The sequence below is a fragment of the Ochlerotatus camptorhynchus genome, unplaced genomic scaffold, assembly GCF_037179485.1.
Source record: "Ochlerotatus camptorhynchus isolate MF236.1 unplaced genomic scaffold, CSIRO-AGI_Acam_v1.1 ptg000689l, whole genome shotgun sequence".
In the NCBI taxonomy this organism is placed as follows: domain Eukaryota; kingdom Metazoa; phylum Arthropoda; class Insecta; order Diptera; family Culicidae; genus Ochlerotatus; species Ochlerotatus camptorhynchus.
The window spans coordinates 520,311-537,747 of record NW_027041166.1 but is presented as its reverse complement, the minus strand read 5'-3'; the positions used below and the strand labels follow the sequence as shown (position 1 = coordinate 537,747).

The 17,437-nt window shown below is 39.5% G+C and overlaps 1 protein-coding gene across 1 annotated transcript; it reads right to left on the bottom strand.

The window, feature by feature from the left end:
• Positions 1-349: 349 nt before the first annotated feature.
• On the bottom strand, positions 350-17,376 carry LOC135714664 (carboxypeptidase B-like). The gene is made up of 4 exons (XM_065238046.1): positions 17,260-17,376; positions 16,972-17,181; positions 1,146-1,421; positions 350-1,084 (listed from the first exon to the last, which is right to left on the bottom strand). Exons 1-4 carry the CDS (start codon positions 17,334-17,336, stop codon positions 367-369), a joined length of 1,281 nt encoding a protein of 426 aa, XP_065094118.1. The 5' UTR covers positions 17,337-17,376; the 3' UTR covers positions 350-366.
• Positions 17,377-17,437: the final 61 nt, after the last annotated feature.

The window sequence follows — 17,437 nt, the reverse complement described above, 5'->3', positions numbered from 1 at the left end:
GCATTTATCATCGCGTGCATGGCTGGCAGAAAAAGTGGTGGAGTCTAGCAAACACACTATTGATCGATTCCAACATAAGTGTCGTTTGTAGAAACATTTTTTTCTATATTTCTGAGGTCAGTTGCCGATGTGATAATTGATAAACAATTTGACACTCTGGTGGTAAAACACGCTAATGAACCTATTCAATCATCTGTCACGTGGTTCATCACACTGGTTGATTTCAGTAATTCAGGTACACGTTCGGTTCGTAATCAAAAATAATTATGTCAGTCATACCTTACCGGTTGATAATGATTCGTAAATTCGTAAATTTTATTTTATCTCATTTAATTTTCTCATGCAAAGTTAATCATTTGCCCGTATCTACTGCAACTCACTTGATGGCAGTGGCAACGTTCCAGCGTACTTGCCAAAGGTCTTGAAAATTTCCATGGTCTCCTTAGTGACCTTGCCAAGCTGGGACGCCGGCAGATCAAACCCTTCCAGTCCTCCTCCAGTCAGCTCAATCGTGAACGCCACTCGAGCTCCGCTATTGAAAGCATAATCGTCCGTAGCCCCTGAAGCCTTGTACAGAACATCAGCGGAATTTCCAACCGTCCATTCGTCACCTCCCACAGCAACAATCGCATCCCGAGCCTGCCTGCCCAGGGTGTCGTGTTCTTCCGAGTTGTCACAATGGATGAAATCGTAACCCCAAGGCCACAGGATCATCTCCCCGTGAGTATGCACGGCAATGTACATAGCCATAGCGGATTTGTACTGCTCCATCAAGGCCATCATTGCTTGAGTTTCCGGTTCAGTGGCAGGCTCCATCCCAGCAAAAGTATTGGTACAGGCATTGCTGGTAAAAGCCCACTTGAATGGGAAGTTTCGATTAAGATCGACACCGGCACACAAGATGTTGTTCTGCGCACGGTTCTTCCTCCAAAGTCGGTTCACTTCGTGGGTGTAGACGTATCCATCCGGGTTCATTACAGGAATGATGACGTAATCGGTGTTGGCTAGTTGTTCAGCATACTGCTCTGGTAGGTCGACAAACTGTTGGATCATGTACATAACCGACATTATACCAGCCCATTCACTGCAGGTGAAAAATGGTTTTTAAAACAAGATTTGGTACTTTTGAAATTCAGGAAACCTACCGCGCATGAATGCCAGAATCCATAAAGACAACCGGACGGTTCATGCTAACCTGGCCAGCGGAGGAAATCGTTAGCGCTTTGATTGGTCTTCCTTCCGGTGTGGTTCCGATATCGAAGACCGTCACCATTGGGTTGTTTGCCGCCAGATCCTCCACGTACGCATAGATTTCATCCAAAGTCCAATAGTGGTCGAAATCAACTTCCGCTTGTGTAGTGACGTCCCGCTTCGTTCGCTTGTGGAAGGCATCGTTGGATCGACGTTCTTTGTTTAAAATTCTAGTTGTGGAAAACAGGTGGTGGATGTAAACAAAATATTAATATTTAAAGAAAGATAGTAGGGATAATAATGTCCAGTTAACTGACTTATCCTGGACAGATACGCGTATTTAATCTCCAATGTAAACATTTCTACAGTGTCTTGTACAAGTCGAGTATTAGTGGAACACAGTTCGAAAAAGTAGTGTAAATTTCAGTTCAGTATGATGCACATAAAGGGAGCGTCACATATCATACAAGTTTACATTATATATCATGTAAAGTTCTGAGACATTTCATGCAATGTAGCAAATATTGTATACAAAAGCCCATTGTTTTAAACAATATTTTTTACAAGTTGCTCGGTTGCGTTAAATGAAATACATTTTTTTTTTCCTTTATTTGAGAGATTTTTAGTCATAGGCTAGTTCATCTCTTAAATGAAATACAAGTTTACGTGAATGAATGTTTACATCACTATTCAAATTTTTATCTGTGAAGATACTTTTATCTGTGAAGATACTAATAACCAGGATTGTTATTTCCTCACACATTGAGTACAAAGAGCAAACTTTACAGCTTATGATTCAAAAAACATTATTCACAGCTTTGAGAAAAAAAACATTCACATTGAGGAAAACACAAATCTGAACGGAAAAAAGAGTGGTGCGGTTAGATAAAAGTCACATTCCTCAGAGTGCTCTTTAAATGAGAAACTTTTGAATTTGCTCCAGAGTAGAAAAGAAGCAAAAGACAAATAAAAACTACTAGGGACATACTTATGGGGTGACGTAGGACTACGTGGTCTTATATAATAAATCTTATTTGTTAATTGCAGCCGGAGCTTGTGTTTTGTGTAGGAATAGGAATTTGAGAGTATGACGCACTTGACATGGCCCACAGCGACTCACGAAGAGCTACTGACTCCGATCAATAGCTGTGTGGATTCTTCTTCTTCTTGTTTAGTTGTGCACTGGAGAACAATGTTCAACGCCACGCGCCGAAAGCACTGCTGCTGCTGCAGCTGATGCCAACGACCGGACACCACCACACACGGTGATTGGAACTGAATACGGTTGAGGGCAGCCTTGATAGCTAGCTGCTTGCGGGCAGCCTTTCGTTGTGTCCTGGAGAACACCACCACTCACCAAGCGGTGATTAAAAAAACACCGTTTGGTGAGACCGGATGGAATTCAACTTTGAAATCTGTTTTAGGGAAATCGCTTTTCGCAGGCAATCGGTGATAATTTTAATGATCATAGCAACAGTTGCACATTTGTGCGATGATCATTAATCAAAATTTGAAAAATGATAAAGTATTAAATTTTAGAAATAGAAATATTTCTGATCGATTGGTGATAAAATTGTTGAAATTGGTCCAGAGGCAACTGAGTTATTAACGTTCAAAATCTTTCATAATTTTGTTGCATGTTCCATTTTTTGGTTTTCACAAAGTGTACCCCCACATAAAAATCACAGACGTAGTACTACGTCAAAACCCAGAAACAAAATTTCCCAAGTTAAGGCCTACTGTTTCATCTATTTCTATAAACTTTTTACCCTTTTGACCTTTTATGTTCTTCGATGTTTGCTCACAGAAGACCCATATCCACATAAACTTAAGATAAAATCAATATGTCTTTTCTCTTGCTACAGTGAAAGGGTGCTGTCTCGTAAATTATAAGAGATGTTAATTTACTTTACTCGACAAAAATGTGTATTTCAACAAACCCCAAAAAGCATCTGAAGATCACTTTTTTTTTAAATAAAAAGTGAGAGCTAAATAACTATTTTTTCTTTCAGGATTACCCTTATTTAAGACATCAAAATTTCTACAAATTGAGAAGGGTAAGAGATAGAAAAAAAAAATAACAAAGGAGCTTGAAATCATCTCAGCTACAACTTTGCTGAAGATCATGCGTTGTTATTTTCAATAAGAAAAAAGTTAGTTTTTCAATAACAAAAAAATGAGGACCACCCTAATTTTGAAGACGGCCAAAAGAACAAGCTTTATAAGCTGAAAAAGTTGACAGAAGACACTACATCACTAAAACTTAAGACACTTGCACTAGGACGTTTGTTTTGCTAAATTCCCATCCTGGACCACTGTGCATTTGTCTGTCTACCTCTGGAAATTCTGCCTTTTATCCCTCCACCCAGTCTCCGTTCACGTTTTTTCAACATCAAAGTTTTAGCCATGAACTGCATTTACTAAGGTGTCCGGTTAGTTGATCAAACGCCGTTTGGCTGAATGTAAAGTCGAATACCATTCGGCTGAATACTTGAGGAGAATTGATCACTTTTCGTACTAATCTAATTACTGAATAAAGTCTGGAACGCGCAAAAATTGGTTAACTTCAAATTGGTGTACTTCTGTTAAAAATGCATAAAAAAAACCTGAAATGCTGCATTTGGAAGTTGAGTGTATATACAATGGTTGCTATGATGAGTTTTCACCGTTTGCTCTCCAGTTTTCAAAATGACGTCTAAGCAAGAAAAGCAGTTTGTCAAAATTTTGCTCACGCAGTAAGAGAATCCGACGTTCTCACACGCCAAGTTGGCAAAATTGCTGGATGCGGCCAAATCGACCGTGACAAACGTTTTAAAAGTGTTCGGGGAGCGTCTGTCAACCACCAGGAAGCCTAGAAGCGACGACAATCGTAATCCGGATGTGGCAGCGACGACGAAGCGAATCCTAACCTCTCCACCCGGGACGTCGCTGGTAAGCTCAATGTCTCCTATACTTCTGTGCAGCGGTCCAAGAAACGAGCCGAGTTGTCGACGTTTAAGAAGGTGAAGGTGGCGAACCGAGATTACAAACAAAACACGTCGGCAAAGCAGCGGTCCCGAAAGCTGTATACGAATCTGCTCACAAAGCTCGACTGTGTCGTCATGGACGACGAAACTTATGTGAAGGCCGATTTCAAGCAGCTTCCGGGACAGGAATTTTGTACCGCATCAGGAAAAGGGAAGGTGGCTGAAATTTTCAAAACCATCAAACTATCGAGACGAAAAAATATCTCGTCTGGCAGGCCATATTCACGTGTGGTCTAAAAAGCGGCATTTTCATTACTACGGGAACCATCAATCAAGAGATCTACGCCCAGGAGTGCCTGAAAAAGCGGCTGCTACCATTCCTAATGCAACATAATAGACCTGTTCTGTTCTGGCCGGACTTGGCGAGCTGCCACTATGGGAAAAAGGCAATCGAGTGGTACGATGCGAACAACGTGTTTGTGGTACCCAAATACCACAACCCTCCCAACAGCCCAGAACTCCTCCCTTTCGAACGGTATTGGGCCTTGGTCAAACGGAATCTCAAAAAAACTAATAAATCCATGGAAAACGAGCAGCAGTTTAAATCTAACTGGCGTTCGGTGGCGAATCAGGTCGATGAGACCACTGTGCAAAATTAAACGGAAGGGGTTAAGCGGAAGGCACGGCAGTTTGGATTAGGCAAACCAAAAAAAAATAAACGAACATGTATTTCTTTAAAAATATGAATTGAACTACCGTTCCGATTCAAATTTCGGACGAATCAAATTTCGGACACTTTCATTTTTAATTAAATATTACATCCAGTTAGAAACAAAGTAATAATGTTAGATGATCGTGAAGGGCACTAGACAAAAAAATTTAAAATTTACAAGACATGTGGATCATATTCGACCGAGATAATCAACTTTTAAAAGTGTCCGAAATTCGAGTTTAAGTGTCCAAAATTTGAATCGGCACGGTACCAAAAAAAATAAGAAGATTTTTGTGAAATAAATTTTGACTGAAAGGAACGATTTTTTGGCGACCAATTTTTGCACGTTCCAGTCTTTATTTCAAAAGTTTTTCAAAATTGTATTCATGAAAAACACTTTCGACACTAATAATAGCGATACTCTGAGAGAGTCCAGCATGTAAATAAATAAGACCGTTTATCGATTTGTAGTTGATCAGAAAACGGTGAAATAGTATTCGGCCTGATAGCGTTCAGCCAAACGGCTTTCAGCTAAATGACATTCTGTCAATTGGTTTTCGGCTAGATGACAATCAACCAAAAGACCTGAAAACCACTTTAAACCTTTAGGGAAAAGAAATAACCATGTGAAATTATATTTATCCGAATGGAAATAAGTTGAATTCTTATTTTTGACGTAGTTTTTTAAATACGTGCTTTCATATAAATAATTACAGAAATTCCCCGTTTAATATTTTTCGACAGAAAACAAAATTAACAATTGCAACGAAATTCTAAGATTCACACTAACTTTTTTCTTTGGAATGACCTTTAGATGATTGAACCAAAGAATTATCGATCGTCAAAAATATAATCGATCGTCAGTCGGTTTGGACGCGTCTTTTAATCATTCCTAGCCACGTGCGTTCTGTGTTTTTTTTTGTTGCGTACGTTTCGTTCTCGCTGTATTAATTTCGCGCAATAGCTGTTGGTTCCAACAGCGCCGGTGGTGTAGTGGTAAGCGTGATTACCTCTCACCCCAGCAGGCCTGGGTTCAATCCCAGTCAGCGCCGCCGGGATGTTCTGAGGCATAACATCTCTGATCACGCCTTCCTTCGGATGGGAAGTAAATGGTGATACGGTCAAAATTTGGTCAAGGGAAAACGCGTGTAAATCGGTGAAATCGTTTATTTAAAAAATCAAATTAAATTTCTTTTTCAAGTTCAATTAGTATAAAATTCAGGAAAAATATTCAGTTAGGCTTCCGCTTTTCCAAATCCGAATTGCCGGGCCTTACGCTTGACCCCTGCCATCAGATTTTGTACAGCCACCTTGTCCACCTTCTTCGCCGCAGAAAGCCAGTTTGCCTTGAACTGCTGCTCGCCCTTAGCAGTTTTTTTGGTCTTCTTTAGGTTCCGCTTGACAATAGCCCAGTATTTCTCAATTGGGCGGAGCTCTGGCGTGTTGGGAGGGTTCTTGTCCTTGGGAACCACCTGCACGTTGTTGGCAGCGTACCACTCCATGGCCTTTTTACCGTAATGGCAAGATGCCAAAACAGTACGGAACAACCGTGTTTCTTCAGGAAAGGCAGCAGACGTTTATTCAAACACTCTTTCACGTAAATTTCTTGGTTGACAGTCCCGGAAGCTATGAAAATTCTGCTTTTCAAGCCACAGGTACAGATGGCTTGCCAAACCAGATATTTCTTTGCGAACTTTGACAGTTGCATGTGCTTGAAAACATCTGCTACCTTTCCCCTTCCTTTTGCCGTATAAAACTCCTGTCCCGAAAGCTGCTTGTAGTCGGCTTTGACGTAGGTTTCGTCGTCCATTACCACGCAGTCAAACTTCGTCAGCATCGTCGTGTACAGCCTCCGGGATCGCGCTTTGGCCGTCGTATTTTGTTTATCATCGCGATTTGGAGTCACTACCTTCTTGTAAGTCGATAGTCCGGCTCGTTTTTTGGCTCGATGCACAGTTGTAGACGATACACCCAGCTTATTTGCGGCATCTCGGAGAGAGAGGTTAGGGTTTCGCTTGAAACTACCGGCAACTCTCTTTGTCGTCTCAGCGGCTTCCGGTTTTCGATTTCCCCCCGATCCAGACTTCCTGGCTGTCGACAAACGTTCTCCAAACACTTTAATTACATTTGTAACGGTTGATTTGGCAACTTTTAGCGATTTTGCCAACTTTGCGTGCGAGTAGCTCGGATTTTCGCGATGCGCGAGCAAAATTTTGATACGCTGCTCTTCTTGCTTGGACGGCATTTTGACAACTGAAGAGTGATTTCCAAAATCAAAATAGGAGCAAAATTCTACACACACACACCTTCAAAATGAGGGGTGTTCAGGTTTTTTAAATGCAAAATTGAAAGAAATACGTCAAGTTGATATTGACCAAATTTTGACCGTATCACCCTTTAAAGCCGTTGGTCCTCGGTTCATGAGTTGATGGGTCGATAGGTAGGGTCCAGGTGTGGGAGCTGCCTTCCTGGCAGGTCGGCGGTAGCATTGGTGCTCAGCACGGAAAACAAGATCGACGGAAAAAACAAACCAAAGGAAAAAAAAATAGCTGTTGGTTCCGTTCGTTTCAATATGAATTGTGAAATTTGTTCATTTGACTCTTCCGTTGATTTGCTGATGTGGAAATGCACTGGCTGCATACGCACATTTCATGCAGCCTGCGCAGGAGTAACCGTGCAGAGGAATTCTCTACGCATGAAGGACAAAAAAAAATTAGGGGATTTTAATTCTCATCTTCTACCATGCTGTGACTCGTGTCAAGAGCATCTGCTAGCAAAGTTAGAATTCAATCGATTAGCGGCTCAACAAAAACTTCTAACGGAGCAACTGCATGCCAACACAGAGGTGACACGTCGTTTCGCGATGCAGCAAGAAAAGCCTCAAATTGTTCAGGAAGCTGTCGAAGGCCTGGAGATACTGCTGGTAGGCATAAAAAATGAACTGTCCGCAATTAACAGAAACAGCACCTTAGCTGGCCGTGTCGTTGCCATCAAAAATCACACTGCATCGCTTTTCGAAACAGCAATGATGGCAACAAAAGACAGTGTGTCTACGTCATTGAAAACTGTGACGTCTGAAATATGCACCAAGCTCCGAAAGATCAGTAATGAAATAAATCAACTGAACCAGCTGTCGCTCGACATTTCGGCAAGTTGTTCCATGAGCTCTAACTCTGTGCTGGAACTCGATATTCTTGACGAGCTGAAGTCACTGTTAGCAAATAGCAGCCTCTACACGGAGCGCTGCACCTTTGCCTTTGCCATCTGACTCGTGTCCCAGCTTGGAGGTGGAATTAAATAACAACAACGATGACTCAGGGGGCGTCTACTTGCTACCAGGAAGGTATGGAAGGCAAACTGGACCGAGTACGATGCCCGAAAATCACGCCGTTTGATACAGCAAAAAATAGCTGGAAAGGCTAGAAGGCGACGAAAACAAAACTTGCTCAGCAACAACAACAATTTTGGCAACAACAACAACAACAATTACATATCTAACAATTATCGAAACAACAACAATAACCGTAATAGTTTCCACAGCAGTGATATAAATCGCAGTAACTCCAACCACACTAATTACCACAATAACTACAACAACGATCATAGTAATGGTCACTTCGTTAGTCATAATAGAAACAACCTACTGCCACCTGATCGAGAGCTTCTTGCGGCAGCGAAAGATCGGTTTTCCAGGCCGCCGCAGGCTTACTATCGACCCACAATGCAATTCCAACGAGGGGAAATCTTAAACCCCAACCCGGCATTCGATGTATACCCACGTACCGTTCCAGTGCACTTGCCTAACGGGATGGCTGCAACTGCATCATGCGAGGCGTGTGTATGCAGAAATTTTGTGTTTTGTACGAAATTGACGTACCCCTTGGAGGAAGACAATGATCCGGCAGACCCCGACATTATCCAGGACTTGACGACTTCTCTACATCAAGGAGAGGCACTCGTGTTTTCTACGAAACTGACACGCTCCATAGAGGAAGAAAATAAAGAAGATCACGACATTTTGCAGAACGAAACAAATTCGGAACATGGATCAGGGGTTAATAATTTTGATAATAGTTTTATGAATGACAGGTTACCATCAACTTCTTCACCTAATCTTCAGACCACTACAGAAATTTTGGGATATTGCCAAAATGTTAACCGCATGAGATGCGCTGGCAAAATGAATGAAATTAATAAAAAATATATTAAGTTCTACTTACTCTGTCATAATGGCTAATGAAACAAGTTGGGATGAAAATCGGCAGGTGGAGTATTAATTGCGATTTCGACTCAATTGAATACAGAAATCATTATGGCTACTAAATTTAAAGAATTCGAACATGTATGGGTAAAAGCGCAAGTAGCAGACGAAACACATGTCTTTGCTTCTGTATACTTTCCACCGAACAATGCTCATAAGGACACGTATGATAAGTTTTTTGGAAAAGCGGAAGAAATTTTGTCTAGTTTACCCCCTGAAGTAAAAGTACATGTATATGGGGACTTTAACCAACGCAATGTTGACTTTATTTCTGATATGGACAATGAAAGCATCTTACTTCCAGTCGTTGGGGAAAATGAAACACTCCATTTCATTTTTGACGAAATTGCAAATTTAGGACTTAATCAAATTAACCATGTGAAAAATCAACAAAATTGTTATTTAGACCTTTTATTAACAAATACTTATGAAGATTTCTGTGTGACTGAATCGTTAAGTCCCATATGGAGAAATGAAATGTTTCACACAGCAATAGAATATTCTTTATTCGTTCTCATAAATGAAAGAACCAACGACTGCGAATTTGATGAAATCTTTGATTAAAATTCTGCAAATTATGATAACATTAGAAGTTAGATTGAACATTGTCGATTGGCAAGCAATATTAAGAACTACAGGAAATGTTGAATGTGCAGTTGACGTATTCTACAATGTGTTGTTTGAAATAATACTTGAAGAAGTGCCAACTAAAAGAAGAAGACGTCAGAGTCATGCAAAAAATCCGGTTTGGTACAACAAGGAACTGAAAAATTTAAAAAAACGAAAGCAAAAAGCGCACAAATTTTATAAAAAATATTATAGTGAAGAAGCTTAGGTATACTATTTAGACATTTGCGATCAGTTAAATTTGGCCGTGAATACGGCATTTGAGGAGTATAATTTAAAAATTGAACTTGAAATAAAATCTTGTCCTAGGAACTTCTTCAATTATGTGAAAACCAAATTAAGATCTGATAATTTTACATCAAAGATGCATTTGGACGATAGGGTAGGTGAAAACAAAAGTGCAAATTTCTTCCAAGAAATCTACACGACGTTTTCAGAAGAGGACCGTGACAGTGAATATTTTGAATCTCATCCAGAATTTTCAAGAGACATCAGCGTAAGTCAAATCAAGGCTCATGATATCATAAAGGGTTTAAACAATTTAGATGCATCTAAAGGTTCTCTCCCAGACGGTGTTCCGCCAGTTTTTATGAAAACTTTAGCAACTGAACTTACTGCTCCATTATTTTGGATTTTCAATATGTCACTGGAATCCGGAAACTTCCCTAAAATATGGCAAAACTCGTTTTTAGTGCCTATCTTTAAATCGGCATCTGACATACGTAATTATCGTGGTATAGCTATTATTTCTTGCATTCCGAAACTTTTCGAGGTGATTGTAAATGAAAAACTCTTTCTTCAAATTAAAAACAGAATAACTACTATGCAACATGGCTTCTTTAAAGGCCGTTCAAAAACTACGAATTTGCTCAAATAAATTAATTATTCATTGAATGCAATGGATAACGGAAACCATGTAGAATTGTTGTATTCAGATTTCAGCAAAGCGTTTGATCGAATTGACATTCTTTTCAAACATCAAAAAATGGGAATTCATCACGCACTCCTCAAGTGGCTTGAATCATATTTAACTGACCGCCCTCAAATAGTAAAATACAAAGGAAAGACATCAAATCTCGTTGATGTCACTTCAGGAGTTCCTCAAGGCTCCCATATAGGTCCGCTTTTCTTTATTATCTTCGTCAATGACATATCTTCCATTATTAAGAAATTAAAAGTTTTGATCTATGCTGACGACATTAAACTTTTTTTGGAAATAAAAGACGCCAAAGACAACACATTCAAAGAAGAAATACAGAGATTCCATACTTGGTGTCATAAAACCTTCTACAATTAAATATAAAAAAATGTAACTCATTTACTATTAGAAAACGAATCCTACCCGTTATAACAATCACTTTAGAAAACCAGATCGTAGAAAAGTGTGATAGAGTCAGGAATCTAGGTGTTATTTTGGACTCAAAATTTTACTTTCACAGATCATTATAACACAATTATTAACAGAGCTAACAACATGCTTGGTTTCATAAAAATTTCTGTTATAACTTTCACGATCCGTATACGATAAAAACATTGCGGATTGCTTATGTATGGTCGATATTAGAATATTACAGCATAGTTTGGTCTCCTTTTTCAATCACACACGAAGAAAGAATAGTGTCCGTTCAAAAGCAGTTTCTATTGGATGCACTCCGCAAGTTAGGTTGGACTGTATTTCCTCTGCCATCTTACACAGCTCGGTGTATGCTCAAAAAATATCCAAATATTGCGTCGTGAATTTGCTATGAATTCTTTCGTCAACGATATCGTATCACATCGCATTGATTCAATAGAACTATTGTCATCCTTAAATGTATATACACCATCTAGGCCAGTGCTGAGATTTGTCATTGTCACTGACAGACTTTCGCGCGATATTGACTAAATTGTTCGTCACATAGTCACTGACAGACTTGATCCTCAAAAAAACCTTCGCCAAAATCTCATTCATTTTTTCGTCAATGACAAAGATTCGTCAGGTAACAAAAAGTGTAATTTAGTACATTCTGTGTCACATTATTGTTATCCAAGTAGCTCAGGACGTAGATACTTATTCACTAAAATGGATCCATGTAATTGTTTTGCTCAAGTCATTTAATTTCGTTAAAAATTTAACTAATAAATAAATCTGCACATGTTCGTCACTGAGAGCATTGTCATTGACAATTGACATGGTTTGCCTTGACTATGACTGCTGGATCCAATGAGTGACCAAAGCAGAATTGTCAATATCACCGTGTACTGTCGAGATTTTGCAGCACTGATCTAGGCATTTACGAAATGAGTCTGATCGCAGTAGGCTGCGCTTGAAAGCTGACGTGTTTTTCTTTTGCTGCGTATTTTTCGTCAGAGAATTAAACATTTTTGCTTTAAATTTGTTAATTTGTATGCTGAAATTTAGTTTCAAGTGTTCATAAAGTTAGCATTTAGTGATATATCGTGTGTTGCCTGTGTTTGCCTTGAGTGACTCGGTTGACCTTGAATCTAACCTCCAAAATCTACGACGCAGCTTAAATTATATTGTTCGGTGTAGGTTTTCAGTGCCTCCCAGGAGCCCGATTCTTCGAGTTCGGGTGGCACACTTTCGGCGTGTAGTTCTATTGAGAGATTCGTCACCGTGGGCGATTTTGAACTCGGTCCGGTTGGTGAATTAGCCCGAGAACGTGCTGATTACGCGTCCGTCGCGAGTGTTGGTGGTGATTCGGTGGCCGACGTTGCCGTTTATCAGTAAGTTTTCCACTTGCAAAAGTGCTCGGCTGCTGGTCTCTCGCCGGTGTCGGAGATTGCGAGCAATATGAAAGATGCCTCACTGGATACGGCCAAGAATGGACGGGTGGTAGCTGGTGGCCGCGGAAGGTTCCTTTGGAAAGCACTAGACGTGAACCTCCCCCTACATGACCATGGCAATGCAAGACAATTTGCAGGGCTGTTACAACAGGCGCGGATTTCCCGAATTTCGATGATTTTGCAATTTTCGCGGATTTGTCGCGTATTTGAGCTTTCAGTCGCGAAAATCGCGGAAACATTAAATGATGTCGCGAAAATCGCGAAGGGACTGATGTGCTGCCACAAAAATTGTGGAATTCATTGTAACCTTTCCGTCCCGGATTATTTTGCTGTCATAAATTTTGTTGTTCATGTGGCTCCCAATTTTTTACCGATTAAATCCAAACACCATGCAAATAATCGAGAAATGATCTCTATTCCATAAGTCACACCGGATTTACACGGAAATTCCCTGAGGTCTGTCCAATGTGAGACATTTTCATTGTTTTTTTTTATCTCCAATATAAGCATAAAATTTTTCGTTATCAAATCATAAACGAATCGTATTTGCGAGTAATTGCCATGTATACCGGATATTCTAGGCTCTGTAAATCGTCCTGGAGTTTAGTTGATTTGTTCTACTATATCAACCTGGACTGCAATTATGTCTGTAGTATCGAAATATATCCAAACAGATTCAAAGTGTCTATGTGGATCATGCCAACCTATTTCCGTGTATGCCAAAATGTTCTAGGATTTTCAAATCGATATATCAATAGTACCAGTATTATCCCAGTCTTTATTGATCAAGTAAAACAGATCATCTGAACTGCATGACGATTTGGAGAACCTAGATCGTCTGGTATACGTGAAAATAATTAAACATTATCCATATAGACACTATGAATCTGTTTGGATATATTTCTGTACTACAGACTTTATCCCAGTCATGGTTGATCTAGTAGAATAAATCATCTGAACTCCAGAACGATTTGGAGAACTTAAAATATCTGGTATACATGGCAATAGTTCATGCATGATCCACATAGACCCAGTGCATCTGTCTGGAAATATTTCGATACTAAAGACATTGTCCCAATCTCGGTTGATATAGTAGATCAAATTATCTGAACTCCAGGACGATTTGAAGAACCTTGAACATCTGGATTACTCGGAAATAGATCATGCATGATCCACATATACACTTTGAATCTGATTGGACATTTTTCCATACTACACATTATTACAGTCTTGGTTGACCTAGTAGACAATTCAACTGATGTCCTGGACAATTTGGAAAACCTATAATTTTCGGTATACATAGTAATAAGTCGTGCTTGTGTATCATTGTGTAGTCACATATATAAATACGATTCGGAAAAAGTGATAGGTTCATATTAGAATTAAAAAAAGATATCATGAAAATGTCTCACCATTGGACAGACCCCAAGGAATAACCATGTAAATACAGAACCGCGACGTGACAAACAAGTGTGACTTATGAAACTATGGTAATTTCTCGATTATGTGCAGGGTGTTTGGTTTGAATCGGTAAAAAATTGAGAAAACTAGAGCCAAATTTAGGACAGCAAAAAAATTGAGAAAACTAGAGCCAACATTTAGGAAAGCAAAATACGTCAGAGACGCAAAGGTTAATTTTCAAGAAATTTTGTTTGAAGATGCTAATTTCAAATAACAGACTGTAGTGGTAATTTTTATACGATAGATGGAGTAGATGAAAGCATAGAGTTGATAGTTCCGTTAGAGTATGGCAGTGTGAAGATTGCATATAGATATTAGAATAGCGAGCTAGAACAACTTTTAAGGAAGGTACAAATCGGTTTTTTCATCTCTCTTTACCAAACTCCCCCTTTGGAGAGGGATAGTGAGGGGTGTCCCCCCGCCACCACTGGCAAAAAGAGATGAAAATCGACCCGCTCAAGTACCAACTGTGTGTTTGAAACAGTTCTACCGATTTTTTACCGCACTTTAGTTGTTATTTGAAGGAAGGCATCCAGTCGTAGGTTTGGAAATTGCAACTATTGTTTACCCCTACCACGATATGTGCTCCTGTCATCGTCGACTTGACGATCTCGAGGGGACACGGGTGGCGGGGGGACACCCCTCACCATCCCTCTCCAAAGCAACCTGGTCTATACAAGGTGTGGAGATCTAGCCCTCACGTATGTGTTGGTAGTGGGAAAAAGGTAAACATTGCGGGAGAGGATGACCACGACGTCATAGCAGTCGAAAGAAAATTTGTGAAATATGAAGTACAGCAAATTCTAGATATGTTTGCATGATGATTGCGCTTGCTTGTATGCTTTTGTAAAGTTTACGGAAAATATCAGCAGGCGTTTTGTATTATTATAGGAACTCCTTACTTGGAAACGGGCAAAAACTCACCAGCAGGCTGCTTTTTCATGGTATACAGTGTGCTAATAAAATAATCAATACATTATCTCAACATTCAGTAGAAAAACATTCATAAATTTTGGCTTCATACAGACATTCTATAATTCATATTCAATATCCAATGCAAACGCTGATTGAAACAAACGTTATGACGTAGCTACGAGCGTGTTTGAGCGTCGAAAGAAGCAAATCGTGCGAAGCCGACTGTAAACCGAGTGAAAAACGAACTGCACCAATATGTACAGGCCATCAATTCCACACCTTGTATAGACCAGGTTGCTCTAAGCTGAGTCTAAAATTAGGCAGCCATTTTTTCTCGCGTGTGCTCGTCGGACGTGTGCAAAACTTAAGTAAAAATGGAAAAAGTTCTGGAGCAGCTGCAACAGGAGGATGCACGTTTGATTGAGATCTTTTGTGAGTATTTGAAACTAACGGTATAGTTTTATTAGCAGGCATCTTGTGCTATAGTTTGTTTCTCTTGCCGTGAAAATATGCAAGGTTATGTCTCTGGCTTGCAAAGGCATTTCAAAAGCCATTTGAATAGGAATGACTTCAAAGTCAGTGATATATTTTGATTGTACTTTTTCACGCTGTATTTCGCGTTACGGAAGTTTTTATTCGCCAAAACAAATTAAATAAATATATTTCATGCATTTCTTTTACAAAACTGATTTTATTTGTATTAAAATTCGAAGCAACGTATCCTTAATCAAAATTCAAAGCAGGATTTGAAGTGAAAACCGAATTCCATAATTAATCATGTTTTGTAGCTTTGACATCATCCACATCCAGAGGGCCAGTCACTTTTGAATGTATGGGAATGGTAGGAAACCATTTGGAAATGCATGAAAATTTTCAGTTTTTATTCATTATCGCCTTTATGGGCAGTTTTAGATGCACAAAAATTGCACGAGTAAATTACTATGGCGATAAGGTAAACACTCGTTTATTTGTTTCCTTCTGTGAAAGCATGTTTAGTCACAAATCGTGGATTTTTTTATATTCTCCATACTGCAAAAATGATTTTCCTACCACTGAAGGGGCGACATCTCTCGGATCTTCAGAATAGCTACTACTCAAATCATATAATTAATTACAACAGGTGTGTCGGTTTGTTTGACAGCGTTCGGTAATTCTTAAGTAAACCGATGTTTATTTTTCGTCAACCGAGATTTTCGGTAACTTTGACAGATTGTGAGTAGCAAAAAGAACTAACGACAGCTCGGTTATTTTTTTTTTAACCGAACAGACTACCGAGCGTTCAGCAGATAAAAACTCGGTTGAAATCAAACCGAGTTCGGTAATATTTTCTAAGTGTGTACTGTGCAATTTTGTTGGCCAGGATCATGTGACATTGCATGTGGCCAGCTTACCCCGTTTGTTTTTTTTTTTATTATTTAGTATTTCTTGGTTCGTATTAAAACATTATCAAATGAAAATGAAATTTTCTGAAAATCAATGTAATAAGGGAGAGTAGGGGCAGGAGGGGCATAGTAAGCTTCTTGTGCTTTAGCCTTGGATTTCTTTTCGTTCGAAACAAATTAATTGGTCATTAATCATTGCAATGGTGATATTGAACCTACTACCAATAAATTTGTTAGAAACAATTAAAAGTTTAAGCCTGGATTAAGGGATGCTCATTATGCCCCACGTGCTCACTATACCCCTCTTATCCCTACCCTAAAGATCTATTGATCGCGGAAATTTTAAACCGTTTTGGTTAAATTTTACTTTATGTTTAGGGTGACCATCTTACCCCGTATCCCCCTACAAACTTTAGCTGATATTACGTAATACAGGCTGTCTTACAATGAGCAGTCAAACATATAATTTCCTAGGGAAAACTAGTTGTATGACTGCTCATTGCAAGACAGCCTATATTACGTTACTTCAGCTATAGTTTGTTGATGATAATTGTATTTCATTGCCTACCAACAGAAAGACAATAAAGTCAGCAGGCTTATTATTTAGGTGCTAATCCCGTGGACGAAAAATCATTCAATACGCTCTTTTCAATGGGTACGAATACTTACTGTTGAACGTTGTCTGCGATCGGATCAAATTCAATATCGTGCTGCTCCAGAAACTGTTCAAACTTCGACTCTGCGTAATGGCTCACCATCACCCGAGCCTTTCGGTTCAACCGTGGAACATCCCAGAAGTCGTAGTTATCATCCTTTACCAGCTCGTGCAACTGATCCAGCTGCTCACGCGTTTCTGGAATAATCACGTACAACTGAAACCTGCAAACAGAAGCACGTGGCACCCGTGATTGGATAAAACAAAAAAAAATCCACTGCGACGCGTTCGGCCTATCTTACTCGGTAAACTCTATCCCGTACGTTCCAGCTGCTAGTGCCAGAAGCATGCATCCCAACACCGGTAGCCACAGTTTCATCTTGCCCGGTAGAACTTTATGTAGAAACTAACGACCGTTCAAATGACTCGATTGAAGTAGACGACTTGGACGACGTGACTTATCAGCGGAATCGATTATCT

Excerpts from the sequence above, each read along its gene's own strand:
- LOC135714664 (XM_065238046.1), bottom strand. The coding sequence starts at position 17,336 with ATGAAACTGTGGCTACCGGTGTTGGGATGCATGCTTCTGGCACTAGCA. Across the intron at positions 1,422-16,971 it reads ATCGCAGACAACGTTCAACA|AATTTTAAACAAAGAACGTC; the intron begins GTAAGTATTCGT and ends TTCCACAACTAG. Across the intron at positions 1,085-1,145 it reads GATTCTGGCATTCATGCGCG|TGAATGGGCTGGTATAATGT; the intron begins GTAGGTTTCCTG and ends TTTCACCTGCAG.